At 42.4% G+C, this 21,752-nt stretch overlaps 1 protein-coding gene across 1 annotated transcript in view; it reads left to right on the top strand.

Annotated features, from left to right (window-relative positions):
• Nucleotides 1-21,752, top strand: part of LOC126108322 (zinc finger protein 701-like) — a 145,835-nt gene that overhangs the window by 13,809 nt on the left and 110,274 nt on the right. Inside the window, exon 4 of the mRNA XM_049913541.1 lies at nucleotides 8,313-8,402. Coding sequence (XP_049769498.1) covers nucleotides 8,313-8,402 — 90 coding nt within the window. The remainder of the gene's footprint in view (nucleotides 1-8,312; nucleotides 8,403-21,752) is intronic.

The raw sequence follows: 21,752 nt of genomic DNA, 5'->3' as shown, positions 1-21,752 counted from the left end.
ATTTTGCCTAAGCTAATTTCGTGCAATAGAATTGCATGCTCTTGAGGAGAAAAACAGAGAGAGCTACAGTTTCGCTTTGCTTTCAGCCATTTGCATTATTGGCACAGGAAGTTGGTTAATGCTACAAGGCCAGGTCAGTTGATAATCCAGACCATTGCTCCTGCAACTGCTGGAAAGTATTTTGCCCCTCTTGAGGATCCATGTTTAAGTTTGATATCTCCTCAGATAATACTTATTTGTGTTTGCACCTAACACTGTTTTCAATGTTGTTGACATGCAAGCAACCCTGCCTCGGCAGTGTCCATGGTTCATTTGGGGTGGGGACTGTGAACTATTGTCTAAAGTGCTGTCTCTGAGCTGGAGCAATAGTTCTAGCATGTATATCTGTAGAATTACTTCATTATCTATATGAAGATAAATTACAATTCTGTGAGACTGCATTGGTACACATACAAACAAACAGATGAAAACTGTTGCTATGTCTCAGATTTGAGGCTGTAACTCCTAGTTTAAGGATCAGTTACATAAACTATTAGCCTAACCAAGCATGCCTCCAGGGCTGCCAAGGGGATTTCACTTGTGTGTCCTCATAGATTTTTGTCTTAGGTTCAGGATTTGAAGGTCAGTGGCCAGCCAATTATTTGGTAAAGCAGTATGATACCGTTCTCCATAAAAGTAGAAACGAGAAATGCATTTGGCAATTGAGTGATTTGTGAGTGCTGGCAAGTGTAAAAAATGTATTGTATAGTTGTCTGTAGCTGAGTGCATAGGATAATATTATGTTGTTGTTGTTGTTGTGGTCTTCAGTCCTGAGACTGGTTTGATGCAGCTCTCCATGCTACTCTATCCTGTGCATGCTTCTTCATCTCCCAGTACCTACTGCAACCTACATCCTTCTGAATCTGCTTAGTGTATTCATCTCTTGGTCTCCCTCTACAATTTTTACCCTCCACGCTGCCCTCCAATACTAAATTGGTAATCCCTTGATGCCTCAGAACATGTCCTACCAACCGATCCCGTCTTCTGGTCAAGTTGTGCCACAAACTTCTCTTCTCCCCAATCCTATTCAATACTTCCTCATTACTTATGTGATCTACCCATCTAATCTTCAACATTCTTCTGTAGCACCACATTTCGAAAGCTTCAATTCTCTTCTTGTCCAAACTATTTATCGTCCATGTTTCACTTCCATACATGGCTACACTCCATACAAATACCTTCAGAAATGACTTCCTGACACTTAAATCTATACTCGATGTTAACAAATTTCTCTTCTTCAGAAACGCTTTCCTTGCCATTGCCAGTCTACATTTTATATCCTCTCTACTTCGACCATCATCAGTTATTTTGCTCCCCAAATAGCAAAACTCCTTTACTACTTGAAGTGTCTCATTTCCTAATGTAATTCCCTCAGCATCGCCCGACTTAATTTGACTACATTCCATTATCCTCGTTTTGCTTTTGTTGATGTTCAATATTATAATAATCATAAAATTGGTGGTTCAGATCACACTAAGTGCTACCAGTTCTTTTAGTTTTATTTACATTCCATATGTAAAACAAATGGTAATTTTAATTCGTGCTGAGTCATACTTTTCCAATAGTTATTTTTAGTTAAAAGTTACATAAAAATGCGAGTATTGTTAAAAAATTACATTTTGGTACAAAAATGGAGAGCATCAAAAAAAAAAAAACTCGCATGAATGTATCAAAATTTTTGTTTTAATATGTCGAATGCCCCCCATGAACCATGGACCTTGCCGTTGGTGGGGAGGCTTGCGTGCCTCAGCGATACAGATGGCCGTACCGTAGGTGCCACCACAACAGAGGGGTATCTGTTGAGAGGCCAGACAAACATGTGGTTCCTGAAGAGGGGCAGCAGCCTTTTCAGTAGTTGCAGGGGCAACAGTCCGGATGATTGACTGATCTGGCCTTGTAACATTAACCAAAACGGCCTTGCTGTGCTGGTACTGCGAACGGCTGAAAGCAAGGGGAAACTACAGCCGTAAATTTTCCCGAGGACATGCAGCTTTACTGTATGATTAAATGATGATGGCGTCCGCTTGGGTAAAATATTCCGGAGGTAAAATACTCCCCCATTCGGATCTCCGGGCGGGGACTACTCAAGAGGACGTCGTTATCAGGAGAAAGAAAACTGATGTTCTACGGATCGGAGTGTGGAATGCCCGATCCCTTAATCGGGCAGGTAGGTTAGAAAATTTAAAAAGGGCAGTGGATAGGTTAAAGTTATAGTGGGAATTAGTGAAGTTCGGTGGCAGGAGGAACAACACTTTTGGTCAGGTGATTACAGGGTTATAAATACAAAATCAAATAGGGGTAATGCAGGAGTAGGTTTAATAATGAATAAAAAAATAGGAGTGCGGGTTAGCTACTACAAACAGCATAGTGAACGCATTATTGTGGCCAAGATAGACACAAAGCCCATGCCTACTACAGTAGTACAAGTTTATATGCCAACTAGCTCTGCAGATGACGAAGAAATTGATGAAATGTATGACGAGATAAAAGAAATTATTCAGGTAGTGAAGGGAGACGAAAATTTAATAGTCATGGGTGACTGGAATTCGTCAGTAGGATAAGGGAGAGAAGGAAACATAGTAGGTGAATATGGATTGGGGGGAAGAAATGAAAGAGGAAGCCACCTTGTAGAATTTTGCACAGAGCATAACTTAATCATAGCTAACACTTGGTTCAAGAATCATAAAAGAAGGTTGTATACCTGGAAGAATCCTGGAGATACTAAAAGGTATCAGATAGATTATGTAATGGTAAGACAGAGATTTAGGAACCAGGTTTTAAATTGTAAGACATTTCCAGGGGCAGATGTGGATTCTGACAACAATCTATTGGTTATGAACTGCAGATTGAAACTGAAGAAACTGCAAAAAGGTGGGAATTTAAGGAGATGGGACCTGGATAAACTGAAAGAACCAGAGGTTGTAGAGAGTTTCAGGGAGAGCATAAGGGAACAATTGACACGCATGGGGGAAAGAAATACAGTAGAAGAAGATTGGGTAGCTCTGAGGGATGAAGTAGTGAAGGCAGCAGAGGATCAAGTAGGTAAAAAGACGAGGGCTAATAGAAATCCTTAGGTAACAGAAGAAATATTGAATTTAATTGATGAAAGGAGAAAATATAAAAATCCAGCAAATGAAGCAGGCAAAAAGGAATACAAACGTCTCAAAAATGAGATCAACAGGAAGTGCAAAATGGCTAAGCAGGGATGGCTAGAGGACAAATGTAAGGATGTAGAGGCTTGTCTCACTAGGGGTAAGATAGATATTGCCTACAGGAAAATTAGAGACCTTTGGAGAGAAGAGAGCCATTTGTATGAATATCAAGAGCTCAGATGGCAACCCAGTTCTAAGCAAAGAAGGTAAGGCAGAAAGGTGGAAGGAGTATATAGAGGGTTTATACAAGGGCGATGTACTTGAGGACAATATTATGGAAATGGAAGAGGATGTAGATGAAGATGAAATGGGAGATAAGATACTGCGTGAAGAGTTTGACAGAGCACTGAAAGACCTGAGTTGAAACAAGGCCCCGGGAGTAGACAACATTCCATTAGAACTACTGATGGCCTTGGGAGAACCAGTCACGACAAAAGTCTACCATCTGGTGAGCAAGATGTATGAGACAGGCGAAATACCCTCAGACTTCAAGAAGAATATAATAATTCCAATCCCAAAGAAAGCAGGTGTTGACAGATGTGAAAATTACCGAACTATCAGTTTAATAAGTCACAGCTGCTAAATACTAACGCGAATTCTTTACAGACGAATGGAAAACCTGGTAGAAGCGGACCTCGGAGAAGATCAGTTTGATTCCTTAGAAATGTTGGAACATGTGAGGCAATACTAACCTTACAACTTATCTTAGAAGAAAGATTAAGATAGGGCAAACCTACATTTCTAGCATTTGTAGACTTAGAGAAAGCTTTTGACAATGTTAACTGGAATACTCTCTTTCAAATTCTAAAGGTGACAGGGGTAAGATAAAGGGAGCGAAAGGCTATTTACAATTTGTACAGAAACCAGATGGCAGTTATGAGTTGAGGGACATGAAAGGGAAGCAGTGGTTGGGAAAGGAGTGAGACAGGGTTGTAGCCTCTCCCCGATGTTATTCAATCTGTGTATTGAGCAAGCAGTAAAGGAAACAAAAGAAAAATTTGGAGTAGGTATTAAAATTCGTGGAGAAGTAAAAACTTTCAGGTTCACCGATGACATTGTAATTCTGTCAGAGACAGCAAAGGACTTGGAAGAGCAGTTGAACGCAATGGTCAGTGTCTTGAAAGGAGGATATAAGATGAACATCAACAAAATCAAAACGAGGATAATGGAATGTAGTGAAATTAGATCGGGTGATGCTGAGGGGATTAGTTTAGGAAATGAGACACTTAGAGTAGTGAAGGAGTTTTGCTATTTAGGGAATGAAATAACTGATGGTCTAAGTAGAGAGGATATAAAATGTAGACTGGCAATGGCAAGGAAATCGTTTCTGAAGAAGAGAAATTTGTTAACATCGAGTATAGATTTAAGTGTCAGGAAGTCGTTTCTGAAAGTATTTGTTTGGAGTGTAGCCATGTATGGAAGTGAAACTTGGACCATAACCATTTTGGACAAGAAGAGAATAGCTTTTGAAATGTGGTGCTACAGAAGAATGCTTAAGATTAGATGGGTAGATCACATAACTAATGAGGTGGTATTGAATAGGATTGGGGAGAAGAGAAGTTTGTGGCACAACTTGACTAGAAGAAGGGATCGGTTGGTAGGACATGTTTTGAGGCATCACGGGATCACAAATTTAGCATTGGATGGCAGCGTGGATGGTAAAAATCGTAGAGGGAGACCAAGAGATGAATACGCTAAGCAGATTCAGAAGGATGTAGGTTGCAGTAGGTACTGGGAGATGAAGTAGCTTGCACAGGATAGAGTAGCATGGAGAGCTGCATCAAACCAGTCTCAGGACAGAAGACCACAACAACAACATGTCGAATGATGAAAACACATGTAATTTTTGCCAAACCATTACAATTCAGTGTTTGTTTAATTTGCAGTTTGTTAGTAGACATGGAAGTTTTTAAAAAGTAGTAGTTCCTGCTAGGAGATTCGAACCAGTAACTTTTTCATTAAGGCACTTTTATGCTATTCTTCCAATTACCAGCAATTGTGTTAATAAATAGGAAATGTTTTGTAGTAGGCAGCACTCAGAAGTCTTCTGATCTTCAAAGTCACATTTTTTTAGTTTGGTTACTTCCTAGTGCTGGTTTAGGAAATTGATGTTCCAGCACTAAACTCCAAATACTGTAAGTCTGAAGGAAATTGAAGCGGATGATCTGCAAGATACCCTTTACAGTCAAGTTCTTATTGTCACAGGGAAGTGTCCATAATGGTTAAGGTGGCAGCCCATAAAATACAAGAAATCCAGGTTTAACTTATCAGTGCAGCCAAAATAAATTTTTACATATGTTGTTAGACAAATCTCTAATATTAGACAGTCACTAGATCACTATATGAATGTTTCTGATTAGCTTAAATCACCCGGTATTAAAAATTGTATAGGCTGATTGCATTCAGCAGAATAGTGAGTGAATAGAGCAGTCAATTTTACTTGATGAATGACTGTAGGATTCATTTTTATTCATGCAGAGGCACTGTTCTCTTTCCAAAATCATATAGGAGAACAAAATTATCTGCTGTTTAGGTCTTCAGCTCCAAACATGTTTGCTGTGCCTCTACTTACAACCTGAAATGACCTGTGCATTTTTTCTATTCCCATGAAACACCACTGTTCCATAAAATAACAGTTCCATTGCCAGACGTGATCCTGCAACATCCACTTTATTTCATCTGATGGCTGCCCTTTCAGGTCTAGTGGTCAATTGTGTAGAAAAAGTTTGGTTTTTCCTTCTCCCTCCTGTCCCCACTTTAGTCAATTTTGTATCTGTCATTTTAGTATCTCTGGTGTATTAAGAAATGTGAAATGCATTTTTATGTTCTTTAGTGGAGAAAATTTCTAAGGCAAAGCATTGTAATTATGTCTTTTCTGTTACTGTCTTCTGTTCTGCTACCATCTGCATCATTGTCAACTATCAGCTGTAGAGATGTCTTTGATCCTTTTTCTAATGTTTTTGTTCAGAAGTTCTGGGATCTTCGTTTTTTGTTTCATGTTTTGCAAGATATGATGTTACTTATAAATTAATGGAAGGCCTCTTATATAAGCTGTCTTGGTGGTTCTCATATGTTCAACTTTTGGTTGGCCATGGGGATTCAGGTGATTTAGCTTCATTTGAATTTGCTGTACAGATATCTGCTGTCATGTAACTATGTAATGTTGTTAACATTTGCAGGTCCTCACTGTATTCCATTTATTCCCCATGCTAGGTTTATTGGCTGTTATGTCATGTCTGATCACTTTACCAGGTTTGTTAGGCTGAAGTATGTTCCTGTCTTCCAGAGTTTGTTTTTAACAGTAGCAATCTGTGATGCTTCAGTAGTCCCGTGCTCTTGTTCCAATCTCTGTATTTAGAGAATTTATTATTTTGTGCTTGTCTATTACTAACAGAATAAATATTTTCCTGTTGTGTGGTTTTTCTAAACAGTTACACAGGCTAATTTTGGGAAAACATGTCTCTAGATTTTCACAGGAATTTTTGTTTTCACAGCTGTGCTAATGTCACAGGACATGATTTTGAGATGAGAGTTCAGTTTGTCGTCTCAAAATTTAGATCTACATCTTCCATGGATACTCTAAATGTTTTCAATGAAATGAATGGACAGCATGGCTCATGTTGTCTATATTTGGTCAACCTCATGTCATGTTGTACTTTATTGATGTAATTTTCCTCCAAATCTTTTTCACTGTTTGAATTCATGCATCTTCAATTATGTAGCTGACATGTATATATATCCTGTCACTGCAGTATGATAAAGTATTTTCATTTGTATACAATATTTACCAGACTATTTCTTAAGCATTAATGTACTATGGTGGGTGGATGTTGGAACTCAAATAGTTACTTTTTCCACATCACATTTGACACTTCAAAATTATTTTTTCCTCACAATTGATACTTACCTGCATGCAGATTGCAAATTTCAGTAACATGCAATGAGATAAATGCAGATTTATCTCATTGTCCAGTACTGATTTTTCATGATAATGTATTACTGCCTCTGTTCTGTGGTGCATCTTTCTAGTGGGTCCTTGGCATGGAATATGTGATTTTGTAGCTAATTATTTCTAGTTTTCCTACCATGTTGTGTACAATGCTACTGTTAGTTAATGAAACTCTGGATCTTGTCTTGAATGCATATACACTTTTCTAAGAGTAAGATGACTGCTTATTGAATGGGTGTGACACTACAAATTCAAGTGTTCCGGGTTCCATCCCAGGCATCATCTGTCACTTTTTCACATGGAAATTGTCTATGTGGAAAATGACAGTTTCCATTCCATTGTGAAGCTCTAGGTCCTCATGTAACTTAACTGTGTCAGCGAGTTCAAAGGTTGGAGGAAGCCAGTGGTGTACTGACAATGTCTAACAGAGCACTAAGGTGTTAATAAATAACTCCAGGTTGTTGAAAGCTTTACTTTTACTTCAGGTTTGCATTAGTTTTTGTGACATTAGACATGTATTTTCCTCAGTACCAAAATTTGGTGACCCACACTTAGATCTGCATTTACGTGCTTATTGTCTTTACAGGTGGTTTTCTGACCTAAAAAATGCATTCTGCATATAACCTGCTAGTTGCTTAGTTTCTTCTTGACCATAGTGCCCTCATTGGCTTTGCAGAGGTACCCTATCATCTTCCACTGAATAACATAGGTCAGAAAATAGGGAGCTGAGATCATCATAAAATCAAAAATGTTCTTATTGGAGCCTTCACCTTGGCACATTTATAGGAGAGAAAGAGAGAAAGAGAGAGAGAGAGAGAGAGAGAGAGAGAGAGAAAGGAGTAGTAGTAGTAGTAGTAGTAGTAGTAGTAGTAGTAGTAGCTGCTTGGCAAGGATGAAATAATTTCTGTTTGGTTGATATCTGATGTGTCTACCTCCAAAGTAAACAGAACTTTGATTTCAGATGTTTGTCATGTTTTTCTGACATTTCCTACATCCTGTAGGACCTCCCCAGTATGAATAAATTGAAATGAAAGTAAATCTAATTTACTGTGACACATTTTCTTGTTACCTAATGCCAGTTAGTGAATACATGTGACCAATAGCTTTTTAGCCCCACTTGATGTGTAACACAAGAACAGAAGCTTTGAATATGCCATTCTTTCTTTTTTCAGTTTCTTGAAGGTCCGCTAAAGATTGTAATGCCTAGTCTCCATATAAAGCAAGACCTAGAACTAAAACAGGAGGATGGCATTGAGCGTGATGTAAGTTTTCACATCAGTGATGTATTGTGCATGAAGTACTGTATGAATATCATGAGATGCATTGGGTGCAGTAAATTCCAATGATCATAAATGATGAATCATTAAAACCTAGGATATTAGCACTTGTCCAGAATTTTTATAGTATTTCAACTGACTGTAGGTATATTGTTCTGTTGTGTAATGGTATTTGAATGAAACTTGTGGGAAACATAAGTTTATTAACAGTAACCCACAGTAATTTTATTGTACATGTAAATAATGAATGCCTCAAATTCGTTCTTGGAACAAATGTACCAAAGATGCCTGCCTTGCAGCAGCTGTCAATTTATTTGTCTCTGTCAGAGTTCTATAATAGAAAAGATGTAAGATGTAAGAGGTAAAGCAATCAACTGTAAGCAGTATGTTATCAGATAAGTATGGTATTTGTCATACTATTTCTTTTCTCTGAAGTATTTAATGAAAAACATACTGCATTACTGGAATTATGTTTGCTCTGTGTAAAGACAATGGGTTTATCCAGTATGCATGACATAAATTTACAGTGTAATGGAACATTGCTTATCCCAAACTGCTTGCAAAGAGAAAACATTGTCATAGCAAGAATCCTTGTAAACAGCATTAAATTTAGCACATTAGTGATAGTCTGTGAAGTTCAGTATTCATTTAATTAGCTATCACCATAGTGTACTAAATTTAATGCTGATGAAGGTTTCTCAGGTCTTCAGCTGCATGGTAGTGTTGATATCTCGCTACATTTCAGGAATTGTCATACTACCCATCTTATGGCGAAGTGTCGAGATTGGTGGAGAGCGGGTTATTTATATGTGCGGTCACCCCCCTCCACTAGACCTTGGGTAGCTGTGGTGGACCAGTGGCGTGCACACGGTGATGGTGATGACAGTCGCCCTTGGCAGCCATGTTTGGTTCTCGGTGTAAGCATTCTGTCTACGTCCCTGGCGGAGGACGTTGACGGGTAAGCTGCCGATGGACTGCCGCTATCGCAGAGTTCCATGCTGCACCGAGTTGAGATCCCTCATCTCTGTTGACCAGATTGTTGTGAAACCTTATTTCTATGGATTCTTAGATAATGCTTTACCAGAAGCCAGATGCTCGGCACTGTACCTTTGTATTTTCGAAGTTGAAAGTGTGTTTTTCATTTATACTGTATTTTGCTTTGGCTGATTCTTCTGTGTGGCCTAGTCGCACACATGTGATATGTTCTTCACAGCGTTTAGATGTACAGTGCTGTGTTTGCCCAATGTATTGTTCTATGCATTTGCATGGTATGCTTTATACTCCTGGTGTGTTAAGGATCAGCGGGTCTTTGGCAGTCCTAGGAGCTCCCTTTCATTGGTGGTGATTGGAGAACGGTTTTGATATTATATTTGCCAAGAAATAGTGCAATTTTGGCTGAGAGCGGAACTGTGTACGGAAGGAAAGCGAGTTGTTTCTCCTACTTCATCATAATCTGGGGTTCTCACTGCTTCCTTCTTCCTTTTAAGTGCCCTGTTGATCTGCGTTTCACTGCAGTAATTTTGGAGGAAGACTTCCCTCAGGTGTTGCAGCTTGGATGGTTGGCCATCTTAGTTGCAGATGGCATGCGCCCTATGTTCCAGTGTGGTAAGTACTGTTTGGCCAGCTGGAGTGGCCGAGGGTTCTAGGCGCTGCAGTCTGGAATTGCACGACCGCTACGGTCGCAGGTTTGAATCCTGCCTTGGGCATGGATGTGTGTGATGTTCTTAGGTCAGTTAGGTTTAAGTAGTTCTAAGTTCTAGGGGACTGATGACCACTGCAGTTAAGTCCCATAGTGCTCAGAGCCATTTAAGTACTGTTTGTCTTTGTGCTGGATGGTGGCAGCTTGTTGCATGAAGGTAATAGGTCTGTGTGTCTTATTCCTATGTACTGCATGGCCTAGTGAACCATCTGCCTTCCTCTTAATTAAAATATCAAGGAAGGGGAGGCATAAATTTTCCTCCATCATTATAAATTTGGTGTTAGGATGGATGCTGTTGAGGTGTTCCTGAAACTCATCTAGCACCTGTTTGCCATGTCCGCATACAACACAAGTGTCATCGACATAGCGGAAGAAGTGCTTTGGTTTCTGACTGGCACTTTGAAGGGCCACCTCCTCGAAATGTTCGGTATAGAGGTTTGAATTCACAGGAGTCAGTGGAAAGCTCATGGTCACATTGTCAATCTGTTCGATGAATTCCCTGTGGTGCTGAAAGTTGGTTGTTGTTAGTGCTTGTTCGAAGAGGCTGACTTTGTGGTTCAAAGTGCTGGGCTAAAAGTGTCAAGGAGACTTGAAGGACACTTTCGTGAAAAGCGGCGTCATGTTGAAGCTCACGAGTAGGTCCTCGATTTGTAGTAGCATGTCCCTGAGTATTTTTACGAATTTGGCTGAGTTTCTCACATGGTGGCGGCAGTGTCCAACAAAGGGTTGGAGCAGTGTTGCTAGGCATTTAGCAAGTCCTTAACTGTGAGAGTTTGAGTCTGCAATTGGTCGAGAGGTACCCCTTCCTTATGGATCTTAGGGAGTCCATAGAGGTGTGGTATTGCTGGCACTCTGGGGTACAGCCACTTCTTCATTGGCTCAGGTAAGCCAGATTTCTTCAGCAGAGCTATCATCTTTCTACTCATCATTGGGGTTGGATCCTTCTTCAGCATCTTATAGGCCTCGTATTGTGGCAGTAGGTTTATTTTCTACCGGTACTCAGCAGTGCTTAATAGCACTGTAGCGTTCCCTTTATCTGCTGGTAGGATCGTTATATCACCGTCATCTCTAAGGGACCAGAGAGCTGCTCGTTCTTCCACACATACATTATTTGTAGGCAGCTGAGATCTGTCTATTATTCTGGAAGTTTCCCACCTGACTTCCTCTGCTTCCTCCTTTGGAAGCGCTTACTGCTTCTTCCACACCACTATGTCTCCTTTCGGGTTTGTTCTGGGGATAGGGGAAAAATTCAGTTCTTTCTTGAGGACTGCGATTGTGGCAGTGTCCAGTTCTTTTCCAGCCAAATTGATCATGGCTCTGATGTCATTCATCTCCTTTTTTGTCAAAAATGTCGCAAGATATCAATGCTACTACTCGGCTGGAGACCCAAGAAACCTTCAACAGTCTTTGCCCGGAAAGCAAACAGTCAAATTTAATGCTGTTTACAAAAGTTTGTAACACTTAGTACAAATCTATTCTTTGTAACAGTATTCAGCTCTGTGGACTAAGATCAGTTGTGGTGAATATTGGAATTTTTACTGAGTAGACGTGATTGGAAAATGAAAAGAAGGGAACTGAAACATTTCAGATGTGGGATTCGAGAATGCCACTGAAAATAAAATAAACTTACAAGAAATACGGAGTTCTCAGTAGAACTGTTAAGGAAAGAAATGTACAGAAAATGCTGACTAAAAGAAGGGACAGGAAGATATGATAAGTGTTAAGACAGGTAGTGAACTAGTCACATGTGTTACCATCTCACTTGGGGAAAAATGCTACTATTACACATACCAAATAGGAACTTTAAATAGTGTAGTTAATTTTTATATTAGTTACATAGTCAATAGTGGAACCTCATCACGCACTTGCAACTCTAAACTAGTAGATAAAGAAGTGCTTTTTTGAGGAGGATATAGTGTAATTCAGTACACAGCAAGATTTGGATGATGTACTATTTATTCCAATATATATCTTGCAAAATGAGTGTGGCAACAAAATAGGAGGCATTAGAGCTAATATAGATGCTTCCTGGCAATTGTTCTCCACCAAACACTACCTTGATATGGAGTAGGAAAGGGTGAAGTAATGGATGTAGTGGTACCAGTTGTACGCTCTTCCATGCAACATTGGGTGACTAGTCTGGTGTAGATGTAGGTGTACAAAGAATCGGATATTAATAGGCAGGCACATTTATTATGAGAGAATAAGGAACCCATTTCTTAAAGATCACAATACTCACAGACAATGATTACACAGCACTGTGAAGGTTTTGAAAAACATGGTCATCATTGTTCAAGTGTGTTCAACATAATACTTGACAAATTAACAGTGATACATTGAATGGGAAAATCTGTGCTTGGCACTGTTATAGCAGATTCCAGAGCTAAAATGGTTGTCCATAGCATGCATGAAAGTTGGTCTGTAGAGCATTACCTGAGACAACAGATTGAGAACTGTTGACACATGGGTACAAGCTTCAGCTGAATTTAAAGAATTAGAACATTAGTAGATCAATAACATTGAAATTATGAAAATGATTGTGTGTAAAATCACAATCTACAGTAAAATTAAAACTGAGGCTTGTGATCTATACTGTCCCCAAAAGTACTTTGGTATTGACACTAGAGCAGGAACACATGGAGATGCAAAATGCAGTTGCCTCATTCTTCCTTGACTGTTCGTATGATCTGACATTTCATTGAACGCACTCTAATTTGCATACTAATCAGTGTACAAAGGTGGAAGTGGGTTCTGGATGAGTTGCACTACATTCTCATTTTAGATTTGTTTGTGGCAATAAATTTTGTTTTATATGCAGAATATTTTCGAAAATCCATTATCTAATGTTCCTGAAAATTTGACTCCTTGGGAAACTTTGTTACTGAGTTTAAATGACCAAATTGTGTTAACAAAATACTTAGAATAGATCTTATTTTCAACAGCTCCAAACTCTGTCAGACATGTCTAACATAAGATTAATTTAAATTAAATATTATGTGTGATGCTCTGCTCATGTGATAAGGTATCAGTCATCTGTTTTGTTGAGAGAAACACAGCACAAGAGTTACGGTTAACATGACATTACATTTTCTGATCAAACATTACAAATCCATGTAACAAGAAAGTTACCAATTTTGGTACGGGTAAGGAAATTTAACAGTTTGAAAGTAAGAAGAGTAGTGATAACATCAATCACTACCCTCTAATTATGACACAAAAAATTAAGATTTCGTTAGTGTCACTAGTGCTGAATTCCTGAGGTGCACTTCATTTGGTTGTAGTCGCCAATTAAAGCCTTCTTAGTAATGAAAATACAATCTGCTCTGCAGGTAAATACACCACAAAATCTGTGGTAATTTTCTTAACAGCTTCATTAGTGAGTTACCCAACTGGACAGTGTACCTTTTTTACTTGTCTCATCAATGTTTTGCAACATAATCTTCAATTTAGGCCCATATCAATTCTGTTTGGTTGAAGTGCCAGTGAGAAGTTATCAGCCTAATTATTTTATGCCTGTATGTTTTTGTCAACGTGTAAGTTTTTGTATGTGGCCAACTGGTTTATTGAGAGGTATTGGCTTTATATGCTCTATCTTTTCAAATTTTTCACTAACTTCCAGTTACGGATGCTGAAGCCAATAATTTCCTCTTTTTTATTTTAGCGTAAGTTTCTCATCAACAACAGTACATTTGGGAGCACTATCAACAAAAGGTGTTGATGATGTAGGCAGATTATGCACAAACCATTTCTCTCAACTGATTTTATATTGCAATACCTTGAACAAGAGTGATATTGATATGTTGTTGTTGTGGTGTTCAGTCCTGAGACTGGTTTGATGCAGCTCTCCATGCTACTCCATCCTGTGCAAGCTTCATCTCCCAGTACCTACTGCAGCCTACATCCTTCTGAATCTGCTTAGTATATTCATCTCTTGGTCTCCCTTTACGATTTTTACCCTCCATGCTGCCCTCCAGTACTAAATTGGTGATCCCTTAATGCCTCAGAACATGTTCCACCAACCTATCCTTTCTTCTGGTCAAGTTGTGCCACAGACTCCTCTTCTCCCCAATTGTATTCAACACCACCTCATTAGTTATGTGATCTACCCATCTAATCTTAAGCATTCTTCTGTAGCATCACATTTCGAAAGCTTCTATCTCTTCTTGTCTAAACTATTTATCGTCCATGTTTCACTTCCACACAGGGCTACACTCCATACAAATAATTTCAAAACTACTTCCTGACACTTAAATCTATACTCGATGTTAACAAATTTCTCTTCTTCAGAAACGCTTTCCTTGCTATTGCCGGTCTACATTTTACGTCCTCTCTACTTCGACCATCATCAGTTATTTTGCTCCCCAAATAGCAAAACTCCTTTACTACTTGAAGTGTCTCATTTCCTAATCTAATTCCCTCAGCATCACCTGACTTAATTCGACTACATTCCACTATCCTTGTTTTGCTTTTGTAGATGTTCATCTTATATCCTCCTTTCAAGACACTGTCCATTCCGTTCAGTTGCTCTTCCAGGTCCTTTGCTGTCCCTGACAGATTTACAATGTTATTGGCAGACATCGAAGTTTTTGTTTCTTATCCATGGTTTTTAATTCCTACTCCTAATTTTTATTTTGTTTCCTTTCCTGCTTGCTTAATATGCTAATCGAATAGCATCAGGGATAGGCTACAACTCGGTCCCACTCCCTTCCCAACCATTGCTTCCCTTTCATGCCACTTGACTTATAACTGCCATCTGGTTTCTGTACAAATTGTAAATACCTTTTTGTTCCCTGTATTTGACCCCTGCCACCTTCAAAATTTGACAGACAGTGTTAGTCAACATTGTCAAAAGTTTTCTCTGAGTCTACAAATGTTGGTTTGCCTTTCATAAATCTATCTTCTAAGTTCAATTCTGCCAGGCACTTACACGTGATTTGCTGAGTATGCATGTAGATACAGGTGATGCAGATTTGGATAAGTTGTAGGTTCAGTATTGCCTCGCATGTTCCAACATTTGTATGGAATTCAAACTGATCTTCCCTGAGGTCAGCTTCTACCAGTTTTTCCATTCATCTGTAAGGAATTCGTGTTAATATTTTGCAGCTGTGACTTATTAAACTGACAGCTTGGCAATTTTCAATCATCTGCTTTCTTGGTAATTGGAATTATTGTATTCTTCTTGAAATCTTAGAGTATTTTGCCTGTCTATCAGGCTATCAGTAGTTCTAATGGAATGTTGTCTACTCTTCATGGTTTCACTTGCTGAAGATGGTCAGTCCTTCACAACAGTAAATCTGTTTCTAATTCAGAAAGTTGTTGATGCAACAGCAAGCCCTGTGATGTCCTGCTCTCAATTTCTGGAATAGCACTTTGCTTTTGGAAACTGCTCCTGATTCTCAAGCATGACGACTGCTTGCTGCTTTGCTTCTCGACAACATCCTGTTTGTGTTGAGGTCCATAGAACTCTGAACTCTTTCTGGTTGGTGTTTACAGTAGGTTGCTGGATGGTCTGATCAAGGCCGAAATCCAAACATACCACTCTGACCAGGGTGCCATTGCCGTCAATCTGGTGATGAAAAAAGTAGGTGCCTCCTTAGTGTGCATGCACGTGCACACACACTCTCTCTCTCTCTCTCTCTCTCTCTCTCTCTCTCTCTCTCTCTCTCTCTCAATTGATAGATTGGTGCTTCCGTCAAAGATCAAAGCAGGCTATGAAGTTATCACAGTCCAACCATGTATTCTGAATCTGATGTGCTGCTACCAGTGTCATTGTTTCAATCACTAGAATGTCTTGTTGACACCTGGCCAAATGTTTAACCTATGGTGGGGATGCACACAAGGGCAATTGTTCTCTTCCTCCCTACCGTATAAACAGAAATGGCCACCATGCTGCTCCTCTTGAGATAGCCCCATGTATCTTGATGAGTGGGGTGTCCAGGAGATCTAGCTAAAAGAAATGTACCTTAGCTGGTCGCTCGAAAGTTACTGGCTAGTCTCAAACCCTGCCTTCTGCTGTCTGGTACTTAGAGTACCGTTCGTGCTAAATCTCGCTCCATGCAAACCTGAGACCTTAAATTCTACTCTGAGGTTGTGAAATTACCCAGTGTTATGGTAATAATGGCCATTCCTTCTCCAACTCTGGCCACACAGGGTGAAGTCACCAGTTATACAACCGGCAGGCATGGAAGGACAGCAGGAATACTCCCGTGAAGAACTCGTATGACTCTACTGCCAACCACAGCCTGAGTCTTCATCTGCTAGCCAGAAAGGTCCGAAGAAGTCCAAGAAAGGCAAATGACCTCCTTCGCCAATTCAAAGGGCCTCTTTGGTGGTGTCGCCACGTGATAACTTGGCCTGGCTGGCCTTTGTGTCTCTGGTGTGCACCACTAACCATTTCTCTGTATTGAATTCTGCAAGCTGTCTGCACAACAAAGCCGACACGTCTGTATACTAAATGGAACACAATTGCCGTGGCTCTGTGCCCTGTAGCAGTGAGTCATGACAGGATGGAAATCGGCATCCTCTGAGGTGACATCCATTCATTGTTTCCTTATCATGACTCCCTGAATGGATGTTCGTGGCCTTCAATGCAACAAAGAGGATTTAGGGCGGCTTTTAGGATTGCAGCATCCACTTGTATTCTGCTCTCAGGAAACAAAATTGTGTCCTCATAACTGCATTGAGATTTTGCACCTCTTCCTGGTCTGATTTTACTTTCCCCAAGCTCATCTATTGGGGAGTCAAGCTGCTCATACCGGATGATGCTCATAGTAAAGCCGTCTCCCTGACTCCCCGTCTTCAAGCTGTTCCAGTTCGCCTTTTCGTTCCTCATTTGACCTTCTCCCTTTGCACCACTTACATCCCTCCATCATTCAATGTCACAAGGGAAGACTCTCGCAGCTTGTTGGGCAACTTCCTCACCCACTTCTCCTGCTCAGTGACTAAAGCACACCATCCCTTCTGCCCCCCCCCCCCTCAATTCTGCAAGTCCGGTGGTTAGAATATGCCCGAGGTATTCCGGCCTGTCGTAAGAGGCGACTAAAAGGAGTCTCCTATGTCTTGGCCTTTGTGATGGTCCCCCGTCTGGTTTGACCATCTTTCTAAATTTTCCTGAAGAGCGAGCCAAGTGGGGAAGGGTGCCTTACATGGTGCATCATGTCCATCGTGCATTGAGATCCTTAACACTTTTTCATCATCGCATTGCAGTCCTGCCCATTCTGCATATCTTGGGTGAGACACACTCCTGGGTGCATTTCCACCATGCACTATGCAACGTCACTTTCTGTGCCTATGGTGACCATGGACTTCTTTGCACCTCATATCCAGCACGGTATCTAGTCCAGTGTGTGTGTGTACCCTGTTGGTTGCAGCATCCACCTACAACACAGGGATCACTCTGCTGATGTCTGCGCCATTAACTCCCCACATATGCCATGGAGTAGATAGCCATCTCCCTAGGGCATCGGGACTCCCAGCAATGACCATCCTGCCAGGTGATCCTTGCTGAGGCTGGGTGGCACCTGTGGGGAGGGCCCCTGTTCGGTGTGGGTGGCATTGGGTTGGTGGCATCAGGGCAGATGACACGCCATGATGTGTAGCATGTCATCTCATGCTGGTGGTCCGCTGCCAGCAGTCTTTCAGTGGGAAAAGTCTAACTTCAATGCTAAGAAATATGAGCCCAAATCGTCCCCCTCCCTGGCCACATCATGGCAGGAACGCCAGGCTAAAGATGGCAGTGAAGCTTATTCGCCTCAGTACCTCGTATGTGCGGGGAGCATTTGGGTGACAAGTTGAGAAAGGTGGAGGGTTTGTCCAAAATGCGCTCTGGGTCAGTCCTTACAAAAACAGCATCCTCTGCCCAATCACAGGTATAACTCGCTTGTGACAAATTGGGGGATGTTTCTGTTTCCATCACACTCCATAAGATCTTAGATCTGGTCCAGGGTATTACATTCCACAGGGACTGGAACAGAAAAGGGAGGTAATGACAGTGGCATATTAAGTGCCCTCCGCCATACACCGTTGGGTGGCTTGCGGAGTATAAATGTAGATGTAGACCTAGTTTTGCAGTCTGACAACGAGCTGCATGCCAGTTTAGAGCGGCGATGTGTTCATTTCATCTGCTGCATTCATCGGGGTCCGACCCCCCAGGGGGTCCACAACTCTTTTGTGGACACGTGTGTAGCGAGCACGGGACCCCGAGCTAATGTGGCCCTCCTTCCTTTCTGGGCTGCATACCTTCCCTTTCCTCATCCTTCCCCGTCCCCCGTCTTCGCCCCCCCCCCCTCACCTCTGGCTCTTTCCTTCCCTTTCTCCCGCTCTGGGAGTATGGTTTGTGCCTACGTCCGGAGACGGACGCTCGAAACTATTACAAATTCCTTGCTTTCTGCACTTGCAAGTCTTCGTCCTTCCTCTGTCCTTCTCTTTTCCTTCCCTCTTCTCTTTGCCCTTTTCTCCGCTGGGGCGTTTGAGACCCCTCTTCTTTCCTTTCCCTTTCTCTTTTTTCCTCCCTGTGCATGTCTGAAGGCCAACCCACGCACTTCCATGCGTAGCCGGTGACGGGGTAATGCGTAATTCCCAGCCCCAGGTAGACAGGTAGGACACGTACGTCCGAGCTGATACCTTCCGAAAGTGCCGATTGGTCCCTCCATCCGTTTGTCGGGAGGTGTGACCTGAGGTGTGAACAATCACCTAAGGCGGGAGTGCCCTCAGTGAGGGCCGCAACAAGGGAGGAGCGCGCCATGGGGGACGCCGGTAATCATGGGGGATTCTTCCACAATGGTTTCCTCACCTTCCACTATGTCTGTTCACAAACGTAAGTTCATTGAGTCTCAGCCACAGACAGTTCTTCCATCGTTGCCACAGTTCGTTGTTGTTTCTCGGTCTGACGAAGGTCACGACTTCTCCACGGTCAACCCTTTCATTATTCAGAAAGGTGTCGACGCTATTGGAGGTCCTGTAAAGTCTTGTTCCAGATTACAGAATGGCATCCTGTTGTTAGAAACAGTCAGTGCCCTTCAGGCACAAAAATTGCTACGTACTTCTCTGCTCCACACCTTCCCTGTCCGGGTGGAACCGCACCATACCTTAAATTCCTCGCGTGGAGTCGTTTATACACGCTCCCTCGATGGATTGTCTGACGAAGAAATTCAGCACTACCTGTCTGACCAGGGCGTAACGGCTGTTCATAGAGTTATGAAAAGGGTTGACACGAACATCATTCCAACCCGCACTGCCTTCTGAACATTTGACAAAGTTCAACTGCCATCGAAAATCAAAGCAGGCTATGAGATAATTTCCGTTCGCCCTTACGTCCCAAACCCTACGCGTTGCTATCGATGTCAGCGGTTCAATCACACCAGCCAGTCCTGTTACAATCCAGCCAAATGTGTTACGTGTGGCAAGGATGCCCATGAGGGTGCTTGTCCACCTCCATCCCCTCGCTGCATCAACTGTATGGGTGACCACGCTGCTTCCTCTCGAGATTGCCCCGTTTTTAAGGACGAAAAGCTCATCCAGGAAATAAGAGTGAAGGAAGAGGTGTCGACCTTTGCTGCTCGAAAATTATTCGCCAGTCGACAGCCCACCGTGCCTCAGACAGGAAAATACAGCACTGTCCTTGCTTCTCCTCGGCCAACAAAGGAGGCGGCCACGCAGACTTGCGACCTTACCTTTAGTGCCACGGTCGTCAGATCGGCCAGCGCAAAGATCGCCCGTTCAACCTCACCACTTTCGCCTGCCCACTCTATGGCTCACCCTTCGTCGGGTTCTGCTAAATCTCGAGCCCGAAAGTCAGACACCAAGACTTCGAAAAAAGAGCATACTCGTGGAGAGTTTTTACGTACTGCAACTTCACAACCATCGGTTCCTCCTTCATCTAAACATCATACTTCCAAGAAGGCTACAAAGAAACCCAGTTCCTCTCCTTCTCTGCCAAGGCGTGTCCCATCTACAGCACCACCTGGCGGAAATCGCCCTCGGCTGTCTTCTGTGTCGCCGAGGCGCACTGCTGGTGGCCGGTCAACCGGCCGATCGCTGGTGGCAGGAGCTGCTCCTGACCAACCTATGGATCAGGATCTTCTGCCTTCAGCTGAATGCCATTCCATGCTGTCGGTCGCAAGCTCTGAGCAGTCTTGGAGTTGACAGCAACTTTGGTCACTTTCCTCCATTTTCTGTTCAACCTATGTCCATTATCCACTGGAATATCCACGGTATTCGAGCCAATAGGGATGAATTGTTGATCCTCTTACGATCCTACTCGCCGGTCATCTTCTGTCTTCAGGAAACAAAGCTGCGTCCCCATGACCGCTTTGTTCTCCCTCATTTTCAGTCCGTCCGATATGATCTCCCCTCTGTTGAAGGCACTCCAGCACATGGAGGACTCATGATTCTTCTCCATGAAACTCTCCATTATTACCCAATCCACTTAAACACTTCCTTCCAAGCTGTCGCCGTCCGTCTTTCCCTTTCCGGATACACGTTCTCTCTTTGTACTGTATACATTCCATCGTCCACACCAATGGCACGAGCTGATCTCCTTCATCTTCTTGGTCAGCTTCCACCCCCGTATTTGCTGGTTGGAGACTTCAATGCCCACCACCCGCTTTGGGGATCTCCACATCCTTGTCCACGTGGCTCACTATTGCTAGACGTCTTCCACCAAGCGGATCTAGTTTGCCTCAACACTGGGGTCCCTACATTTTTATCTGCCTCCACGACAAATTTATCTCATTTGGACCTTGCTGTCGGTACTGTTCCGCTAGCTCGTCGCTTCGAATGGTTCGCCCTTGGTGATACACACTCGAGTGACCACTTTCCATGTGTCCTTAGACTGCAGCCTCAACTGCCATTCAAGCGCCCGTGACGCTGCAAGTTTGCCCAAGCTGATTGGACACTTTTTTCGTCTCTAGCGACATTCGATGACCGTCACTTTCCCAGCGTCGACGATGAGGTCACCCATATTACCGACGTTATTCTTACGGCTGCGGGACATTCAATACCACGCACCTCCGAATTGCCCCGGCGCCCCCCAGTTCCTTGGTGGAACAAGGCATGCCGTGATGCCATACGTGAGCGGCGACGTGCTCTTCGCGTTTTCCGCCACCATCCTACTTTGGCCAACTGTATCTGCTATAAGCAGTTCCGTGCGCGATGCCGTCGTGTCATCCGCGATAGCAAGAAGGCAAGCTGGAAATTCTTTATTAGCTCATTTAACACCTTCACTCCCTCCTTGGAAGTTTGGAGTCGGCTTCGACGGTTCTCAGACGCGCCTAGTTTCTCCCTGGTCTCTGGGCTCACTGTCGCGCATGATACATTCGTGGACCCCGTCGCAATTTCTTACTCGTTGGGTCAGCACTTTGCTGAAATTTCGAGCTCTTCCAATTACCCGCCAGCGTTTCTCCCGAAGAAACGTGTAGCGGAAGTGCGACCTCTTGCTTTCTCCTCTCAAAATCGCGAAAGCTATAATACTGTTTTCTCCATGTGGGAACTCCAACATGCACTCTCTCCTTCTCGCTCCTCTGCCCCAGGACCGGATGGTATCCATGTCGAAATGTTGCTGCATTTATCAACCCATAGTCTGCGTTACCTCCTTCGCCTTTATAATCGAATTTGGACCGACAGTACTTTTCCCAGAC

The sequence above is a fragment of the Schistocerca cancellata genome, chromosome 11 (assembly GCF_023864275.1).
Source record: "Schistocerca cancellata isolate TAMUIC-IGC-003103 chromosome 11, iqSchCanc2.1, whole genome shotgun sequence".
Classification (NCBI taxonomy): domain Eukaryota; kingdom Metazoa; phylum Arthropoda; class Insecta; order Orthoptera; family Acrididae; genus Schistocerca; species Schistocerca cancellata.
This window is presented reverse-complemented; position numbering and strand designations above follow the sequence as displayed.